This window comes from Trichogramma pretiosum, unplaced genomic scaffold, assembly GCF_000599845.2.
Source record: "Trichogramma pretiosum strain Unisexual culture from Peru unplaced genomic scaffold, Tpre_2.0 scaffold50, whole genome shotgun sequence".
NCBI lineage: Eukaryota > Metazoa > Arthropoda > Insecta > Hymenoptera > Trichogrammatidae > Trichogramma > Trichogramma pretiosum.
The window spans coordinates 220,989-242,662 of NW_019640807.1; the positions used below are offsets into that span (position 1 = coordinate 220,989).

Below are 21,674 nucleotides of genomic sequence, written 5' to 3' on the forward strand. Positions count from 1 at the left end.
GATGTATACTTATAAAAAGGCTACTTATAAACAGGTTCGGCGTCGCAAAGCTCTCAAGAGGAAATTCATGCGAGGCGGTAAGTTCTTTTTTTTTCAACCTTGAGCTGAGGCACTCGCAATTGATTTTGTCCAACAAACGGAGTCGGACAGTCATTAGGGACATCTTAGAAAAATAAAGACAAATAAAAAGCTGTAAGTTTATGAGAATAGAAAAATAAATTGAAGAAAAGGTAAAGCTAGAACTGAGCGTTCTCTACTTTTTCAGATATTTTTTTGTTTTTTTTTTAATAACGCGGAAATACAAAAACAATTAGGAATAAAGTTGCAAAGATGCTACTCAAAGAAATCCAATCGATTTTTTGCTCAATATAGCTTTACGATAAAAGTCATATAAAAAAAGTTAAGATGACCTCAGCAACTCATTAGTTTATGATCATAAAAATAGAGAAACATGGAAGACTTAATTTTTGGGGCTTAAAATTGAAGCGTGTTATTCGCACTGTCATTCCCCATAGCCTCGAGGAATTTACAAATTAAATTGCTCCGATATTCGCTGCTGGTTGTGCAGCGAGCTGCCTATTTTCCCTCACTTGCGCGTGCGTTCTTGTGGATGTAAATGTATACGTATATATAATTTTAAATATGTATAGATATAAGTATGCTTTTGTAACGAGGAATAGTCGAGTCGCAAAGCGAATTATTCGTCATCCACAGACTTGGGACTGCACATAGCACATGCGTAGAGTCACTCGAACACTCGAAAATGTCCAATATGCATCCATCAGTTGCTCGACTTTTTTTTTCATCCGTCTGTACGCAGCAGGAAAAAAAGTAGATTGAAAATTGTCATTGATGCGGTCGCGAGACACTGTTCTTTCATTCACTCCCACCTACAGCCATCCGGCCGTTTTTTCCTCATCGAAAGATGACTCGCGGCGTGCGAGATTACGTTCTATCGGCTGACGGCTTTGGGAAATGAATTTTTGCCCCGTCCGATCATCATCGAGGTCTTTTCAAACGAATTCATAGCCTCTCATCTCCCCACCCCCACCCACGTGCCGTGGTTTGTGCAATGCTTCTATATACATGCATTAATGAAGTTTCGATTCGTAGGGGAAAGCGGGGCATGTTGGAATTGGAGGTAAGTAAGCAAACCACATATTTTTCATTATCAATAACTTAAATGAAGATGGCAACCCTTACCCTTCCTCCCTTCTTTAATACTGTTTAATAGTTAATTTCATAATTGGGCTAGTTGACATTTTTTTGCAACTTAAAAGTACCAATAAGTTGAAGAATTTTTTTTTAACAATCATGATACTATATAGAATTTGACTATAACTGCCTACCCATATTGGTGAATTTTTATATCAAATTAGATGATGCGACCTGGCCTCACAACCTCCTAGTTTATAAATTGATTATCCGTAAAGGAAAATTCAATTAGATTCATCAGCCAAAAAAGCTATTAACAAGTACACGTGCATGCGGTATTTGGTGCGCGAGTACATACTTTAAATTAGCGAAATAGTGGCATCTAGTTTGGCCGATATGTGCAGAATTTTCATGATTATTCGTGGGCATTTGGCCTACAGAGAGAGATGCCTGTGATCGAAGTAATAATTGAAAAATTTAATTAAAAAGGTACTATGGTAAGTAGAGAAAGAGGATTGGCTCGCGTATATAAATAAAAGTACGAAGTTGGAAAGTGGCACGCTATATTGCCGCGCGGCACACGTGCTGCGGTATATATACGTACACGCGTATTGCACATGACTTATGCACGTACGTCGTTGTCGTCGTCGTCGTCGTCGTCGTCGTCGTCGTCGTCGTTATAGGTATTAGTGCGCCCGAGCGTACATGTGATGCGCCACGCGTAATGTATGTAAGGCAAAGCTAGCTTGAAAAACAACTGAATAAATGATAATTGAATGTCAAATATTTGCCACGCGAGTTTCGGTGCAACCCTCGCGCGGCTGCTTCATTTTTCATCCACGTGCCGAGCGCGTATATGTATTCGCGCGAAAGTGTCCTGCCGCTGCTACTTCTTGAGCTTCTATTTTCATGCCAGCGTTATTATCCACGCAATTTCTATCTGCACATACAGTTTGCACATACCAAAACATGTACGAGTTGCGTAACGAATTTCTCTCGTCGTTTCGCCCATTCGTCCATAATATGTGCGTGACCCTGCACTGAAAGCACAAGCCGGGGCTCTTGGTCTCAATTCGGTGTCTCTCGTTTTAATGAAGAGTATGTGTACATACGAGTGCACAGACATGCATGTGCCTGCTAGTATGTGTATAATTGCGCGCATCATATGGAAGCCGAACGGAGCAGTAGATAACTTGCGAGTCTAGGTTTTAATCGTCGCGAGTGGCTTGTTTCGCCCACGGGGGTTGGGGCAAATGAACTTTGTACCTTTTACTCACTACGACTTTCTATCTCTACTTCCAATATACACCTGCTACATATATCATGCGTATATATGTATGAATGCGCGCTCTGCGTGCTTCGTTTTACCAAGTGATTAGCATTCCCTTGTCTTTTATTTATATCTACATATATCTATTATATACTTATGAACTCGCGACTGATTATCAATCTATAACTTATTTCCCAAAAAATGTTATTGATCGATCGAGCAATTTTTATACTTCATTCGAATGGAGTCACGGAGTAGAGTTTTCGATTTTACAAATATAGATGACGACGATTCAAATTACACCGAGCGATCTTTGAAAATATACAATATCGAGAAAAAGAAATGCCACGAGCCAAAGTTTGAGGAAAAAAGAGAAACGAAGAGCCTTGAATGAAAAAACCAGAACTGCTTGATCTGTATGCTATAGAACACGGCAATGAAGAAAGCATCTTGTGCTTGAATATCGATGCTGTCTCACCAAGTGCCTCTGCTATGTATGTGGCGCACATTATATCTCTGCATGCACCATCTAGAGAGATGGATAAGAGAGAGAGAAAACAAAGAGATCGACGCCAGGCAAGCCTTCTCGCGCAAGCATAAAATATATTTTGCGAGAAAAAAAGGATATCTGCCCGGTGACTCGGAGCTCTACGTTGTTGAATAATGAGACTCAATTTTTTTATCGCCCAGAGCGCACTATGTCTGTTCCGTACTAGTTGCACCGCAGAATTCCTTCATTATTGTGAGAATTTTCTTATTCTTCGGCTCCGTGTATATCTTTTTTCAACTCCTACAGATTTATAAAGAATAATGCGATGCTTCGACTGCAGAGCTATTCCGTCAAACTTTTAGAATTATCCTGTCCACGGAAAATCGGCAGTTTTACTAACATAATTCTTGCGAAGAAAAGCTGCACCAGAAATGCACTCGAAAGATCCATTTTTATAATCGCTGCTGCGCACAATTATGTACGTATGTTTATTTTAGGCTATTATATTTATTCTAGGTTGAATACGTGACAAAATTTGAGAAGAATAACCCATATCGCGATGCAAAAGAACTTGAATATGCTTGAATTGGCGTCATATTTATTTTTGAGCATCATTGAACAACGTACTTATCGATCGAACATCTTATAAAAGCGTGAAGAATCTGAGAAATTACTTTTTTTTTAACAAGTGCAGTTGCGGCAAAGAGAAGGCCGAACGGACTAGTTCGCTTTCCGCGTCTAATATTCTCGACCGCGACGAGTCATTCGCAGAACTCTTTATATACGTATAGAATTTCAAGGTCTTGCAGTGAGTAAAGTAATTTCGAGGCAAGACTTGCCACAGATTCTAATTCCTTGGTACACTTTAAATTCTCATTTTATCAAATTTCAAATATGAGATCGAAAAAAAATTGCATTAAATCAAAATTGAACGTCAAATATTCATGAAACGATGGCCGATGTCACTGCGGCACGTGTTTGATACTTTGGCCACGTTTATAGTTAACATCCGTGCGTGAATAAATAAATAAAATCTTCACACCTTGTTCTCATAAATCATTTACGTTCAAACGCGCACACTTATGCATTAGTCAAAAATGGTTACTGCGAGTCCAGTACACTAAAAGTATACAACAATTTTAGCAATCAATACATTTAAAATATGTCTGAAGTAAAAGCAGATATCAAAAGAGGTTCACAATTCTAAAGATATGGATATTTGTCCAACGCATGATTGTATGCAAATTAGAATGACAGTGCCTTATATAAAATTGTATTATGAAAGTGAATAATAATAAAATTTAATATTTTAATGTTTTTATATATACTGAATTTTTATATATACCAAAACACTCGGAAGTACGGCCTGTAAATCAATTGAATAAGTGAAGTAAAAAAAGTGTTTTTTCCATTGAGCTACATGCGTTGACGAGATATTTTCAATAAATATATTCATAGATATAGAAGGGGATGGGTGTGCATATGAAGGAAAAAGAGTTGCTTGATGTGGCCTGGAAAAAATTTTTCTGCGCCATCGTTTTAATAAAATCGCGATAAATGACTTGTTTTTTCAAAACTGCACTTTTACGGAAGAATTTGCAAAAAAGGTGAAATTGCTCAATGTGCTCTCTATAGCTAGACACAAGGGGCTGCTGCTGCTGTTGCTGTAGCCACGAAGAGTTATTGGATTCATTAAAAGTCTCGGAGGACTAGTACTGTCTCCCTCAGTCAGGCGCGCGCTCAGCAATTTTCTTTGCATTTTATTTTTCTTACTGCGCCATTTTCAGAGCTTGGTACTCGAGCGAGAAGAGAAAAAATATTTTTCGCGACAAATTAAAAAAAAAATGTTACATCTCTAAAGTGCCGAATGTTGTAAAAGATATTTTTAGCATTTGTCGAATAAAAAATATAAGCATAAATGTATACGTAGCCATAAGAAAAGCAAAAAAAAGGCCATGAAAAAGGAGTCATGGAAACAAGTCAACGATTGTCATGACACCGAGTATAATAAAAGCGTCAGTAAATTCGCATGTTATATTATCGCAGAGCCTATCTTCTTTCGCAAGTCGATTTTCGCAATCGCAAGAATTCGCCGTTGGTAGTTAGGTAGGTATACGTTATAGGCGACAAGTGCACGACGTACGGAGTGTAGCCCAAGGTAAATTTTACAGCGAATCTATGGAGGCGCTCGCACAGGTCGATGGGAAACGGCGCGAAGAAAGGCTCAAGGCAGGTACCAGTGCGCAGCGCGTGATTTTTCGCCTGCGATGACGCTATTATTGAAACGACGACGTTGTATAGCCGCATCGCCGCCGCTGCATCGGGTGATGCGTTGGAAATACTTTTGTACATATGTTTGATTATATACGTGTGTGCGTGCCACATGTGTGCGCAAGAAGCACAGCGAGATAGGACGACGAGCCGCGACTATAATGACTCGCAATAGCGTACACGATCATACTGGCCGAGCTGTGCGGCTGCGGCGGTGATTAGATATCTGCGCTACAGCGAGTGCGAAGCCCACGGAGTTCGCTGATGCGCGCCGAGTTGTCTGCAATTAAGATTTGATGCGCGCGATTGTCCGCGCACGTGATGTATAGTTTTTGCTGACATTCGGCTCGCGATCGTACGTACGACATTTTCGATTCACGTTCGAGATTGTTTTTCTACTTTCGGCTCTAGATGATAGATTTGGTATTTTGACCGCTGAAATAATCGTTCTCTCTCTCTCTCCCTTTCGTGTGAGCTCGCGATGGTAATATTTCAAATGCAGGTACACATTCGAAGCGAATACGTGCACGGAAAAAGGCTATAATTTTTTTTTCACTTTGCGCAATGGCTCCCATACATACACAAGCATCCAATGAGCGAGACATGCTTTTATGCAGTTAGTAAATACGCCCGCCCGCACTCGCCGAAGCACCGCGAGAAAAAAAGAAGGAGGGGCCTCTTCGCGTCCATTATATTTGTGTGATTTGAGTCCGTGTAGTGAGGACAAGGCTGTTCTTTGTCCGAAACTAGGAGCCGTGCGAATATAATATTTTTTAGTATGATGCTCCGCTCGTGCGATCCCCTCCTAATTCCTAGTGTCCTTCGTTACATTATTCTCTTACGCTCGTATCAAAGTTTGTGAGTCAAAAACTCGAGGAGCTCGAGGTGAGACCGACATAATTTTGATCCGTAACGTACCTCCCCTTTGTCAATTTTTCGTCACTTTTTTATCATGTTGAAGATGAAACAAGAGTCACATTATGAGGACAAGACCCATGTCAGGAACGTTCACTCGTGGAAACGATGCTGGATAAGAATTTTATACAGCGATCCGTATCAATTAATAAGTTTTTGAATCAAATTAGCGATTGAAAATCAATTGAGTACATATATTTCGTTAAAAAGCTGCTAACAAAAATAAAATCCAATGACGTGGCAAAATTCAATTAGAGGCTGCGTCATTGTAATTCATAGATTTTGTGGCACTAACAGCGATGAAATTTATTTTTGCTAAATTACCACAGAGAGTTTCTATCGTCTCAGGTCTTAAAATATCGAATGGATTTCGTGTCTTCTCTAATACTTCGTCTTCCCCCACTGCCTAATTGCTATTCGATGTCGATGGCGTTGGAGTGGCGGCCTCGCATTGATTTTTCCTACAATTTCGCAATCCACAAACGATAAATGCGAGCTGTATCTAGTCGCGATCGTAATGTTCTTCAAGCCAAATAAAATTTCAGCGAAGCAGTCGGAAGCCTGTAATTCGATTCGACGACAACGAACGGGGCGACAAAAATTATTATGTTTTTTTGCACATAATTTATTTGCTTGCTTCGCGCTACTTGAAGTTTTCGAAATTTGATTAATCGGACCTTGATGCAGCGAGTAAGTTTTTAAACGAATTTACCAACTACATAATTTATTACATTTTTTGTTGGATGCATTTACAATTGAATTTCCGTCAAGGTTGTGTAAAGAAACGTATAAATTATCGATTAATGGCCAACGCAAGCATTACATTGAACAATTATTATCTCTACTTTGAGCTAGGCACACGTTATGATCCATTGTCTCGCAGTTGCACTATTTTTGAATTTTATTTTCCAAAGCAGTGCGAGATTGAATAAAAAAAATTATCGAAAAAGTTTCGTCATAGCTTCCAGAGGAAATCTTCCGTAGGCCTTGATGTTTCACTGTGCCAGTGAATAAACAACAAAAGAACGATGACTACGTGCACGTGAATGTGTGTACGTATAAAAGAATGAACGTGAACGAGTAATTCATCGACACGTCCTTCAAAATATCATTTAGCCATAAATTTCGTTACGACTCCAAGAGTGCACACGTTTGATGATGTTAACAGGTATCAATAAACTCGCAGCGTGTGCTGCATTGTCCACTCCACACACATACCAACATACGTACATAGCGAGGTTGATATAAACCTTTTATACGTACACGGTATGTGCACGACTTATATCTGTGAGCTGCCAAAGTAACTTTTTGAGTGGTGTTAATTGACTGAAATTGGTTGCAGTCTAGTTTCTATCGGCTTGAATGTGTGCGTGCGTGTGTTCGTCGCCATACATTCAGCTATCATCATTTTCGCCTCGCCAAATCGCGTCGAAATTGTTGAATTTTTACTAACCCATTCAGAGCTCGTGCCATAGCCAGTAGCTATCATCCAATTTTACAAAATCATGAAATCGTCGCGTGCACTTTTGGCCGAATAGCGCTACAGTCATTGGATCGTAGATTCGGCATGCTGAGCTCGACGGAAATCTGACGCTTTTGATCATTACTTAAGCTGACCTATTTATCATTCTTGACTTTTTATCGCTCAAAGCGTCCACAAGATTACCTCATCGTTCTATCCCTGATCATTACATTGCAATAGACGTTATTATAATTCATGCAAATATGTTCTCCGTCGCGCCAAGAGTCTAAAATCAGTATAAAGCTACGGCACAGGCGACTCTCGCTTGCAATGAATCGTCGCATCAGTTTAAATTACGCTGAGCTTTCGTCAGAGGAAGGAATTCAAGATCGAGAGGGGTCTCGAAATTCGTAAAGATGTGGCGCCCTGACAATTGCAATTGCGAGTAATATCATGTTGTGATTCGTAAGGATATTTGTCGACGCACTCATCAGCCAAATACGAGAAAGTATAATATCATACCAATTCGACGAGTCTACACACGTGTATGGACATTACATCTACGGCCGTTCGAGAGATATTCCGAGAAACTCGTCGAGCAGATAATTTTTTCAATCCGTGAAGGCACGAGAGAGTTTTGAATTGAAACTTTTCCATAAATAAAATTGCTAGAATTCCGCTGCACAAACACGCTATGAGACTTTGGCGCGAGGACAGGTCAGCGGAATAGGTAAAACGAAAATTTACTGCAGTTCAATTTACCGAGCTTTTCCCTCTCTGTGCATGTAGATATGTGCGCGTATATATAAACATGCGGGATGCGCAACAGTCTGCTGCTGCCGCTGCCACTACTATCGGCTAGCTGGGAGCGCGCGAGAGCAAAAGTGTGAGTGTCCCGTACGTGTGAGTCGACGTCGTCGACAACGTGGCAAGAAATTCGCTGCGCAGCAGGAGAAATAGGCGAGCACAAGTGAGAAAATGAGAGAAAAGTCGAGAGCAAGTTACGCGGGAATGCAAGGACGACGCCGGTGCGAGAATCGCAGGCTCGAATGTGCCACTGACTGCCGATTCCCCGCTATAGGATCTCAGATCGACACTCCTCTCTCCCTGACCATTATCGATGGATTCGAGACGAAGAAACAATTTTGAAAAGAGATGAAAAATTTATTGGAAAAATTATCGTCGTTGATTGCACGAGAAATAAATGAAAAATTTGAACCCGTCTCAAGTAGTTTGTTCAACAAGTTTCACGACGATTAGGTGGCAATTTGAAAATTAGCGAGGATATGCGATGTGCCTATCTCGGAGAAGGAAAAAAACAAAAGAGAATTACACTTTTGTGGCGAGATCAGGCAGAGGCTCGTTTCAATCAACTCTGACATGAGCATCAGCGACAGCAGCGGCAGCTTTGCTCAAAGCGTTTTACAATTTAATCTCGCGAGCGTCAACCAAAGCCGTAATATTACCGTCAAATTGGCTACTCTTGAGTATAAACAGCCCTTCTGCTTTACTTTTGTTTTGTATAAACACAGAGCTAAAGTTAAACTACTTGAAAAAGAAAAAAACTATGGCGCGCACGAGTCAAGGCAACGCAGCAGTCAAGTGCTAGTGTAGCTTCTAGTACTATATACACATATACGTACATCATGACGACGACGACGACGATGGGTAGCGACGAAGAGGCGTTTTTTTACTAAGCGCGGCTCATAGTGCAAAACTCCGGAGGCTTCAAAAGAATCCACAAAGACGTGCCTCGCGTCAAACAACGAAGAAGAAGCAGCGGCAGCAGCAGCTTTGCTTCAACTGTACATATTATATGTCTATATCGCGAGAGATTCGCACAAGCCATTTGCGATATGCAGAACTAGATATTCTATATAAATGCACACTCATACACATGCACGTTGGAAAGCAATATATGTTGACTTCGAGTGTGGGGCCACGTGTGCACCGTACATATATGCAAGCGCAGTTTGCACAGATCCAACTTAATACTGGCGCATATACATTTATCTGCGTTTATCGCAGTGCCATAGACCGGACTGGTCCAGTTTCAGTCTTCAATATTGAATTCAGGCATGCATCGAGCTCCTATATACTTCGCTATTCAGACAATGAAATAGTCTAGGATGATATTTCATAGCCCAAGACTGGCTGTCTCTTTAATTAATTATATTATTTTGTCTGACATTTGAAAGAATTCGTTACAAGAAGAAATTACTCGGACTTTATGCTACGTGTGTACCCTAAAAATCCGACCAACCACCGGATTTAAATTGTCACACAAACCGGATGGGTCAGAAAAAGAATGGCAGAGTAAATTATAATTACGAAAGCAAATATTCATTTTCCGGGCGCCAACAAAATGTGTACGAGAATACAGATCGAGAGAAAGAGAGCCAAAGCTTTAACGTTTTATAATGCTACATCACATTGTGGAAATCATGAAATTAAGCTCTTTGCTGTACAGCGCGCGCTCAGCCGTGTGAGGTTTTGCATACAAAAGTGAAAATTTGATGCTTTCTACCGTGTTTCGGCGTTTATCGCCAGAACGAACGAGACACTCGAATCAACCGACTGCAAATAATAAATATTTGCTCATGCAAAAATGTAGTTCCTTTGCCCGCCCCCACAAGTAATTACCTTGAAAATAGAGTAAACAAGTCGAAACAAACACGAAACTCGAGAGGGAAGGGTGCACAGTCGAAGAAAAAGAGAAATGGAGCTGTGTACGCAGATACATTATATGCACAATATTTTCATATCGCGCAGCTAATAGGTATTTAGGATGGACAAAAGAAAAGATGAGAATGAATGGATAGAGATACATACCGGATGAAACAAGTAATGTTGAGAACCGGAGTTCATGTTCATGTTTTCAAGTTTTCTCATAGGCAATTTTGGCTCAACTACATTTGTCACGCACCTGAGCTTGCAATCTTTTTAATCAGAAAAATTGACTTTGATCGTAAGTATATTGCGAAAAATTTAAAATCATCGATGTCACTCCATATTCGAGTGTCTCGTGTGTCTCATACATCGTTGCTGCATATGTATCACGTGACGATGAGCTTATCTATGGTCACATGCACCGAGAGGGCTTTCGTCTAAAATGCAAGATAATACAGCTTAAGAGAGAATCGATTAAATTTTTCGCTGACTTTTTTTTCTCGAGAGATTGTACAAAATCATCCGATACCCGTGAAGACTAGAGAATTTCAAGTAATACATTTTCAGTGAGTCATTATAGTAACCGCAGAGTCATTGGAAATTTTTAAAATTTACTCGAGGCAAAATTAAATTTAAAATGAAAAACTCACATCTAAATCCTTCGATCATTTAGTCGGAGCAGAAACTGCCAACTGCACAGAACTGATATCACTCGACTTTCATCAGCACTAGTTAATAATATTGTAAATGTTATGATTTATTGTTGTAATTTGAAATACGAACATTAACGCGCCGGTAGAACGAGCTTAGCTAATTTTTTCGGGCGAGCTGGGAAAAGTTGTAAGGCGCGAGTGGCGCTCATGGCACCGCGCAAGAAAAAACGCCGGACGGACATCAACACTGCCTTCACGCACACACTCTCACCTGACGACGACTGCGAAAAGGTTCGTCTTGCAGCGCGCATCGCAGCCTCCCACGCGCGTACTCATATATTTGTGGGTGTGGGTTGTGGGTGTATGTGTGTATATGTGTTTGTATTCGTATACGGGTGCGCGCACACACCCCTAAATACGATACGTAGAGAGAGAGAGAGAGAGAGAGAGAGAGAGAGAGAGAGAGAGAGAGAGAGAAAAAGAGAGCGAGGAAAAATTTTTAACGGTGGGGTCCAGAGAGTCCGTGGACGTCGTCGTTGTCCTTTCTCCTTCTTTTTCCGCCTCCTTTGTTCGGGCGCCCTCCCGCGTCGTCTCTGGCATCCTCTACTCGCGCGCCCTGCCACCTCCGCTCGCGCGCGCTCATCATTTTCGTCAATTTAACCCTCTCGGGCGCGCGCGCGGGAGCTCTCTTTTGGTTCCCTCTTTTTTTCAGTGCACGCGCGCACATGCACGCACACATGTTCCTCTCGTTGGCTCTCCCCTTCCCCTCCGAAGCGAGTTCAATCGACAGCGCCACGGCGGGGTGTGTAACTACACGGACGCGCCACGAAGACGATCCAGCAGCGCTATCCCTCTCCAACCTCCGACTCCGCCGACTCCCACTTGCAAACGGGCTACTCAATATCGTTTCATTACGCACCCTACCGGTTCCTATTTCGCCAACAAGGAAGAAGCTTAAAAGGGGGATCTGGCCTCCCTCCCGCGCTCCTCCTCACCTCCCTGCTCTTTCTTCTCTCTTTCTCGCTCCTTCTCCTCCCTCTTGCCTCGTGCCGCTGCCTCGTTTCCCTCTTTCAGCAGCTGCAAGCTCGTAGCCCGCGGAGGGTAGCCTAGCTACACGAGACGACGGGTGCGCGATTTTTCCTTACGGTAAAGCGGAGGCCCAGCGGATTTTTATTGTTGCCGCTCTCGCTACGTTTTTTTACACCTCTGGAGCTCTCTTAACGATTCGCGAGGAAAAGGGCGTAGGCACCTCTTTGCGTGGACCTCGCAGCAGCAGCAGTAGCTGCTGCTGTACATTTCTCACCTTTTTTCGTGCACGCCTGCTCGCTGAAGATAAGGTGGGGTGCGTATACGCCAAGGCAATACAACTTTCGGCTAACTCGAGCTCTCGTGTTTCGTACCCCTGGATACGGTCCATCTCGCTCTGCACCTCGAGCCTGAACGCGCTCACCTCCCGCGCTCCTCTGCGAGCCTTTCTTTTTTCTGGCAAAACGCGCAGTCGACACAGCCAAGAAGCTGCCTCGAGACTCGCTACAACGATTGTCTTGTTGTCTTTATATCTGCGCACATCTACAGAAATACATAATATTTAGAATGTACGTGCCTGCGTGAACCAATAAAGAGAGGGAGAGAGAAGCCGAGAGACATGTACTGCGTTCAGTAGTATAATGCGCCAATGCCAATATAGCTCTATGGCAAGACCAGATCGATATTGCGCGAGATGTTATTACTTTCCGCTTATATTCGCTCTCGTGCGCACTGGGGATTTCGGCTAATTGAATGGCTTGCGAGTTATGCTTCCCAACCCCCTAACCCTTCGCCAACGTACTTTACTTCTTTAAATATCGATAATGATTTTTATTGGTGACTCTTTCGCGCGCTATTTCTTCTTCTCAGAACTTTTCTCCGATGTAAATTGGCACAGTCATTGCCAACTTATGATAAGCAACTATCCGTAATTAAGCAGTGTGGATATAGGTCGATGATAAATTAACGCCCTTGAATAAGTAAAAATATTACTCGGCACTTTCTCAGAAGCAATTGCCAGGAATCGTTAATGACTCGTCTCGTCTACATAATTTATAGTTTGACATGGCTCAAGCGATTGGATCAATCAAAAGTGTAATTTTTTGACTCTCAAATATGGATTTCTCGCTCACGTAGGCATCGAGTATCGTTAAAAGTACTCCCTTTCCGTATACAGCACGCACACCTGCAGCTATATTGGCAGTAGAGTTCGAGGGGGAGACAGTGAAAAAGAGGATGCTAGAGGTAAAGGAAAAAAAAGATGGTGGAAGGTAAAATTTACGGCTCGAAGGGCCACTCCGCGGAAAGCATGGGTCGTTAAAAATATGATGGTTTTTTGGAAGGCTATACAGACTCTTTGCGTCTCTCTCTCTCTCTTCTGTCTCTACAGTACATACACAGTGCGTCGTCGTCCCTCAAGTCGAATAACGACGCGTACGCAAGAGGAAAGTGTGCAAAAGATAAAAGGTATAAGTTGCAAGAGTGTGAGGTCGCGCACAGCCGGAAATCTTATCTCTCTCCCTCTCTTTCTCCCCCTGTTCCCTTCCAACCTTTCTTTCGAGCGTATATGAGTAAGCCTTTCAGTTCACGTCTTTTATTGCCTTATATAAAGCTCCAAAGTCGAGTTCAGTGTTGGAGAAGAGCAGAAAAAAGACTGTATACACTCGCGCGATCAAGAGTCGCCCTGGGATTAGTCTTGGATCTAATTTTCGAGATTGTGACGTAGTGGCATAGTCGTTTTTTACTCCCAGCTAAAAGGACCGAGGAATGCTTTTTTTCAACTCGAAAGAGTAAATTTTTTTGCTCTATTCCTATCGAGCTTTATAAGATTTTATGGCCGTGTTTTATTGCGTATTGCGCGCGGTTGAGAGCGATATTATGTATGGAAAACTGCTGTGTACGTATGCTGCAGCACCTCCTATATTCGTGCGAAGAATATTTCAAAAAACTTTTCCAGATGCTATTTTTTAACGGCGTATTTTTGTTATCGCGCGTTAATGTTGTTACGCGAACGATTGCACTTCTTTATGATCCATTTCATTTCTTCTTTTGTTTCTTTTAGCGGATCAATTTTCAATCCTGCAACCATCTACAATAGATCTTCATATAAATGACAGAATTTTCACGAGTTAAAGTGTTCTGAATACTAATTATAATAAAATTTATGTTGAGATTTATTTTTATCCAAGTTTTTGGGCTTTAAAAGCGTATGTGTGGATAATCGCAATTTTTCAAGCCATGTAAAACGCCGGGCGGAACGAATTGTATAAAAAAGAATAAATGGAAAGTTAAAAAGCTTGCACACACAGAGCAAGTGAGAGAAAAATAGAGAAAGAGAGAGAGAGAGAGAGAGAGAGAGAGAGGAGCGAGCCAAAAAGCTGCCAACAATGAAACCATTAAGTCGAGCTAGAGCTTGCAATAGTACGACTAATACTACTGCAGCTACTACCACCACTAGTACTAGTGTGGCGCTATATGTACGTATATTTATATGCGCACACAGCCAACGAACGAGCATGAGACGAGCGAGGGCGAAGCGCAACAGGTATAAAGCGGGCCTCTCTCTACTCTCTCTCTCTCTCTCTCTCTCTCTCTTTCTCTGGCTTTTATAGAGCCGAAAATTCTATCTGCATAATACCAACAACTACTGCTGGCAGCTCGCAGCTCGTGCACACGATCGCTCCTATACAGCTCCGAGTATCATCTATATTATACAGCTCGCTAAAACCATTTAGTGTCTGCTTTAATTCTCCCACGCTAGATTTTTTTTATTTAAGCCACCACCTCTCTGGTGTAGTAGTTTCGTGTATAATATGTATGTGAATAGAGAGATGATATGTTTTGGTATTCGTAATGTATGTACTGGCTAGAGGCGCACCCACACGCAAATAACTTGCACGCGAGCCAATCGATCGAAGGAAATTTTTCTAATACAACTGCACTGACTTACTTTCTTTTTTTCACCCACCCACACATACACACGCATACGTGCATGCACAGAACAACGACCGAAAATTCAGGAAGCTTATAGCCAGGTCCAAATTTACACGGCCAATAAAATGAGTTTTTTGGCGTTTCTTTGATTAGATTGTCAAATTATCTCATCTCAAACGAAGCATCGGGGAAAAAGACACTCTCAGATATAATTTGCATAATGAAAAATAAGAATACACCATGCGCTAAAGAAAGAAAAAAAGAGGAAGAAGAAAATAAAGATATATCAAAGCGTTAGAGAAAAGAAGGAAGGAGAAAAGTGGGGAAGAGGCAGATCGGGGCCTCGCTATGTTCATTTTTTACTAGACATATTTCTCGGTTGCATCAACGATAGAGGTGCGAAGGTTCTCCAATTTCGACGAAATAGCGGCAGCAATCGATAATGCGCCGTATACCGTACATGACCAATGTGAAGCAAAGCTCGAGTATAGGAAGACTCGAGCCGTTTCCCAAGCCCGAGGAGAAACTTATTTTAGGGACTAATTTTTTTCTTCTGGGAAATGAATTTCAGCCGTAGCCGTAGCTGCAGGTACGATATGTACGTAACGTACACATATATATGCTCAACTCGGAAGAAAAAGAGATGTGTAGGTACTTGCTTCTGACATGCGAAGATTCAACGACTGAATTATTCATAGCATTATGGCACACACAGGCCATTCACTCGCGTCGCTGTATATATAGCTCGTGCTCGACTATATACATACGTGAGTCGTCTTATTTACGAATAACTTTCGTCTGTGTATAAGCGCGAGTATACGTGCACGTACACATGCGCACGACTATACGAATATATATAGGTTTGCGCGGCCGTGATTGAACTGCACTTCTCTTAGCTGTAGGTTCGACTCCAATTTTTTTCTGCATACACAGAGGGGGAAGCCAGTAGTTTTACAAGTCTATACTTATGCTCGACGACTCGAGTATCGATTCGATCATTTTTCTCCAGCAAAAAACTTTTGTCCACAGGGCCCTGTGGAGCCTTTATAATTTGTCTTGTTATCTGAACTCGACCGAAATTTACGATCGTGCTGCTATGGATAAACGAGCTTTTTTACGAAGAAATATTTAAAATCTCAATTCTCCTAGAGATCTGAAGAATAATCTAACGCTTTTGAAAAAAACGTCAAATCTCTCAGTGTCAGTTATGGCGGAAACGTTACGACTTGCAGTGTAATAAAGACCAGAGATATAAAAACTCATGCGCAGGAGGGCGGGGAGGACGAGGGGCAAAAGGGGAGAGAAAGAGGTAAGGGGCCACGGGGCAAGAGAATTAATAGATAGAAAGAGAGCGAGGAGAAAAGAAAACGTCGATGTGTGGGCGCGAATGTGTACGCGCGCACCAACACAGCAAAAGAGCGAGAAAAAGATGAAGTACGAGCGTAGCCGTGTGCTTGCCCGACTGCTAGAGGAATAAGGGGAAGTCTAAAGTATGTGCAGAAAAAGTAGGGGGAGGCTAACTTGGCGTTATAAAGTTAAGAAGACGAATAAAAGGAGGCTATAGCTTTCGGGTGCGGCGTAAGTGCATGTGCGTGTCAGTGAGAGAGTCCGCCGCGTCGTCGCGGTCAACACACGCAGATACACCGAGAAGAGAGACGCGCGAGGGAGGAAGGGGAGCTAGAGGGGAGGACAGGGGTCAGAAAGACGCCGCCACGTGGAGGGGGGCCACGAGCAGAGGAGCTTTTCTTGCGTGCGAACTACATAAAAGTTCACTACGATGACTTTCAGCGCAGCAGTTGCATGCGTCGGCCGCGATATGCGTGCTCTTGTGTTTCGTGCATAGTGTACGTGTTCGGATCGCACGACTAATTGTTTCGGGACCTCCGTTCGTCCGATGCACTTTTCAAATTAAAACAAGCCTTTTTAATTATTCTTTTGTAAGCAAGTATTCTTTAATCTTGGCAAAACTCTGAAATCTCGCAAAATATCAACGTTTCTGTAACTACATAAAACTTTGATGATTTTTATTTCTGATAAAATAGCCTCAATAATTAATAAATCGATTATACGAGAAAAACTGACGAAAAAGTTTCAGCAACATTTTTGTAGTCGAGAAATCGTGGTTGCTCAATTTCAATACAGAGATAAGTGATGAATATACGTTGAGTTGCTAAAATACATGTACAGATGAGAGAAAAAGGAGCGGCTGACGTAAGCGTAACAACAGTCGGCTTGAGAGGGGAAGTAGGATATAGTAGTAAAAGAGGAAGAAATGTATGTACCTCCTTTCGATCTAGGGGTTAGAAGAGTACAGAGTTTGCAAAGCTACTCGGAGAAGGGATGAAGGAAGCGGGGTGGGCTCCCGAGAAGGAGAGGGGAAGGGGGCAGATTTACCCTTTCTGCTCCAAGTGTGCAGAGTATATAAATATAGCTAGCGGTAGCAGGAGCGCAAGGAGGGTGAGAGAAAGAGAGAGAGAGAGAGAGAGGCCAAGGGAGGACACGCGCGGGTATGTAGGAAATTTCGTCGGACGCTGTTGCGCTTCTCGCGTTCCACCCCTCATGCCACGCCGCGAGACTCAAGCCAAGAATAGCCGAGTCAGGAGAAAGAAGAGGAGAATTTTCGGTCGCGCTTTCGTGTATACGATTGCCTGTTACTACCACTATTTCATCGATGCAAGCTCCAGGTGGAATATAAGTCTGTATAGCGCCGGGCAGATACGCGTGCTTACGTGTGAGGGTGCGTGTACGTGAGCTCGAGGATGCGAGGATGGGCGCGGATTGCGATCGATTGATTGTGCTGCTGCTGCCGCTGTTACTGTGCCGTTGCTTCTAGACGTCGCGTCGAGCACGCTGCTACGTAACTCGCGCCAAAGCTGGAGCGAACGAGAAGAGAGGAGTAAGAAGCGAGAGCAGAGAGAAAAGGGAGAGATTGAGACTACTTTTTTATTAGTTTTTCGCGTTCACCCTGCATACATAAGCGGTATTTCCAGCGAGGCAAACTGATTGGATTTTTGAAAGTTAATTGCGAGCTACATCGAGCCACGTGAATATTTATTGAATGCATATGCATCCTACATTCGATTGGGTTTTTATTTTTTTTCTTCTTACATCTATTGACAAATAAAAATGGACATTTTATTTCTGAATTGAATTTTCAGTATAGATCATTAAGAATAGTTTTTTGGTTTTAAATCGAAGCCTAAATGACCCTGTAAACATTTTTTTTGTAAGAATCGCAAAACATACACTTACGTGCAAGCTGAAAAAATTTAAGAAAATATGTGTGTCATTAAAAACAACAAGATTTCCTTGCCAACAAAGGGATTTTTCTAGCTATTCAATTTAATAAAAAATTTGCCATACCTTATTCACTACTTTACATTCCACACTATTTACTCAAGTTCATCATGAAAGAATTGATTTAGAGGCCAAGTTAATGAAAAATACGATGAAGTGAGCAAAAGAGTGAGTGATATAGTTGGAAGTAATAGAGAGAGAGAGAGAGAGAGAGAGAGAGAGAGAGAGAGAGAGAGAGAGTAAATGTGTATATCGTCAAGCCGGCAGGATTTGGGCAACAGGTCTCTCACAATCAGTAGAATGCAGCTTGCAAGTTCGGGTACGCTTGCGCGCGTATGTGTGCACCAATGAGAATATATAGTGGATTGGTTTATTGGAAGTTCGTATGCCAGAGTGTGTGTAAGAGAGAGAGCATTGCGAAAGCTTTTTTCGTTTTATATAAAGAATACACGAGCCCGCAGGATGCACGCCAATATATAGCGGGTAGAATTAATCCTTTGTGAAATGTGCTCTTTCACACTTTTACAAACGAATAAAAAAATTAGTTTTGTCTCGACGTTTTCGACGCGACACACCTGCAAATTATTTCATTACTGCAATGTTCAGAGGACAAACTGTTCTACGTACCTACGATAATTGCTTTAGTAAAGTATTTTATTTGTATTTTAATGGATTCATCACTCATACATTGAAAATGTTAATTTCTTAAAACTGCATCTACTAATAGAGTTGATTTAAACTGCACAGTCTTTGCACAAAAGTAAAGAATTTTGTGCTTTTATGAAAAGGATTAATTCGCATTGATTCCTGTTTCGTATTCAATGAGCTTTAACCTCGAAAAAAATACGACGAGCGAGCTTTTTTCAAGAGCTTTAACACTTGTGCTTGCATCAAAGGCTTTTAAGGAACTAAAAAACGATTGAGGTAATTTTGGCCTCTTCAAGTTATTATAAGAGAACAAAATGGTTTCTTTTAACACTTTGGCGCATTTACGACGAGAAAGAGAAAATTTTGATTCTTGCGCCGCGTGATTGTGTCAATAAAATATTACGAGAAAAATAAATAAAATTAAATTCGATGAAATTGAATTTCTTTCTTAGAAACGCATCTTGCACACAACCTAAAGTGTTTCATGATAATTTTTAAAATAATAATAAACTCGCTTTGACGTAGCGAACATGTATAGAAGAAGGAAGGGCGCGAGGAGCTTGTAGCGTATTCGAAACTTTTTGATGTAAATAATGCAAAGTTTAATTTTCAAAGAACAGCAGGTTTGTGTTATTCATTGGTAACTTTGCCCTTTTGTCTTTGTTCCTCTTTGCTCCTTCCCCCTTGTCCTCACTCTTTCTCCAACATGATACATAATAAGCATTGTACTTATTATAAAATAGTGTTATTACACGAGAAAAAGCTATTCCTTGCGCCTGTCACGTTGTGAGGTATGAATTTCGATAACGCTTCGTGTAGGACCAGGTGACGCAACGGATGAACAAAAACAAGTGCTCGTAAGGCTTCATGTCTTTTCGACTGTAAACATTTTGGAGCGTTATATACACGAATGCTGTAGGTGTGAGTGTACATGTAATAGAAAGAGAGAGAGAGAGAGAGGTCCCGGAGTGCGAGTAGTAGAAAATCAATAAAACATCGTGTGGCTAGCGGAAACTCGCCGTTGCACTGCCGCACCGCATGAAGTCACTACCACCACAGCAGCGGCGGCAGCGGCCACGGACGAAAAGAACCTAATGCAATAAATTGAATGACCCAGATTTCTATACTTTGCTCTCGTATCTGCCAGGTTAGAAGTCGCAGCAGCGTGGCTCGCCCTCGCTTCAATGCCTAGTCCTATATAATACCTACACACCACCACCTCCCTACTTATTCTCTTTTCTTCGATTTATTTTCGATATAAACCAAATTGCGCTGTACACCTATCACTCGCGTTCTATAATACCGCTTTAATTGAATCGTGACTTTAGCGCAGTTCATTAATAAATTATTTCAACTTTGACCGAGTTGCCTGTCGTTTGATATGTGCGCTCTCGTATGCTTTCTCGATATGATGAAAAAACCCGCGACTATGAGACTACGTACACCGTAAACGCTGAAGCAAACGCGTAACTCACCTACTACGAAGACCATATTCTTTGTCCATCGCAGCAGCTCCCGACGAATATGTTTACGTTCCTGTATGCAGCGGGCATAGGGACAATCCGCCATTTTTGAAATCACATCTTAAGATGATGATGTGTCCTGGCTGGCTTTGGGTGCAGTCAAGGACTCCCCCTTACGCAGCCTTATTTGTAGCGACAAGAGTACTTTCCTCTTGTTCCTTCGCCTGCACCTATAACATATGCGACATTGCCATTTTGCATCATTACCTCATTACCGTTGCGGGTCTAAGATTTACGTTATGATATGCTAAACTCTCACATCATTTTTCGATATGACGATGCGATAGCTGATGAATTTAAAATGATTAATTGGAAAACTTTTGAACTAATTGATAACTTTTGTCCATCCATTCAAATTCAAAGTGGATACAGTAGAAAATAATAAAAATTCAAAAATCTAAAACTAATGTAATCCCGTTTATTGGACTAAAATTTAGTTATTCTATGTGTAAAAGATTGCGAATATAATCATCCACTCGACCATAAAGGTCTGAAAATCTAAATTAGAATTTTGAATTAAACAATGGGAAGTAAAGGAAAGCCCAAGGGTTCGTAGTCAAAGTTACAGGTGTTACTTACCTCAAGGATCTCCGAGAGTTGCTCTGTGGTCCGTCAACAGCTCGGACTGTAAGCGACGTCTAAGGCAAACTGAACGTGTCTTTGGGACTCACTAGCTCGGATGTTTCGTGATTACTTTACACGGTGTCTTCTAGTGAAGTTTGTGCCAAAGATTTCGTCTCGCTTCGATGAACTTGTACATTTTTCACCGTTATTTCTGTAACAGAAAACATATAAAAGGTCAAATATAAACTTTTATTTTAAAATAAAATGATTTTTTTTCCAGGTGCAATTAATTTTTCACGGTGATTTGCCTTACTTTATGAAAATACTCGAGAGTCGAGACGGTTCAATAAGCCAATACAGATAGACGTTAGCAATAAAATAGAAGAGCCAAATGGCACGCGTGAATACGAAGAAGGACGTGGGCACGTACAGGCAAAAGATTGGAATTGCGTACACAGAGCTCAGAGGGAGAAGGAAAGCCGTGCACGACGACCTTGACGAGCAGTGGCGCGTGTATGCAGGCGAAAATGCGATTTTCGAGAGTGTGCACTACATGGACGCTGCCAGCAGTATATATAGGTGTACGACACGCAGAGAGGAGAAAACGCGAGAGGAGAGCGATTCAGCTAGTAGCGGCAGGCATCCCGTGTGCGAACTGCCGAGCGTATACAGCTATACATCGTACGTATATACTGCTGCGCGCACTGCAACAAGTTGACCGCACTGACGAAAGTACTCGCGTGCTGCTACTGCTGCTGCCGTACACGGTGGACGAGTGGTAAAAGCCCTCCCGTTT

The 21,674-nt window shown here is 41.8% G+C and overlaps 1 protein-coding gene across 4 annotated transcripts in view; it reads right to left on the minus strand.

Moving 5' to 3' along the window:
* LOC106655043 (mushroom body large-type Kenyon cell-specific protein 1) overlaps positions 1-21,674 on the minus strand; it is a 67,161-nt gene that overhangs the window by 16,939 nt on the left and 28,548 nt on the right. For all 4 annotated transcript variants that reach the window (XM_023460621.1, XM_014375229.2, XM_023460623.1 and 1 more), the window contains exons 2-3: positions 20,894-21,089; positions 20,267-20,484 (exon numbers count right to left, since the gene is read on the minus strand). In XM_023460621.1, the coding sequence (XP_023316389.1) occupies positions 20,267-20,360 (94 nt within the window). In that variant the 5' untranslated portion in view covers positions 20,361-20,484; positions 20,894-21,089. The remainder of the gene's footprint in view (positions 1-20,266; positions 20,485-20,893; positions 21,090-21,674) is intronic.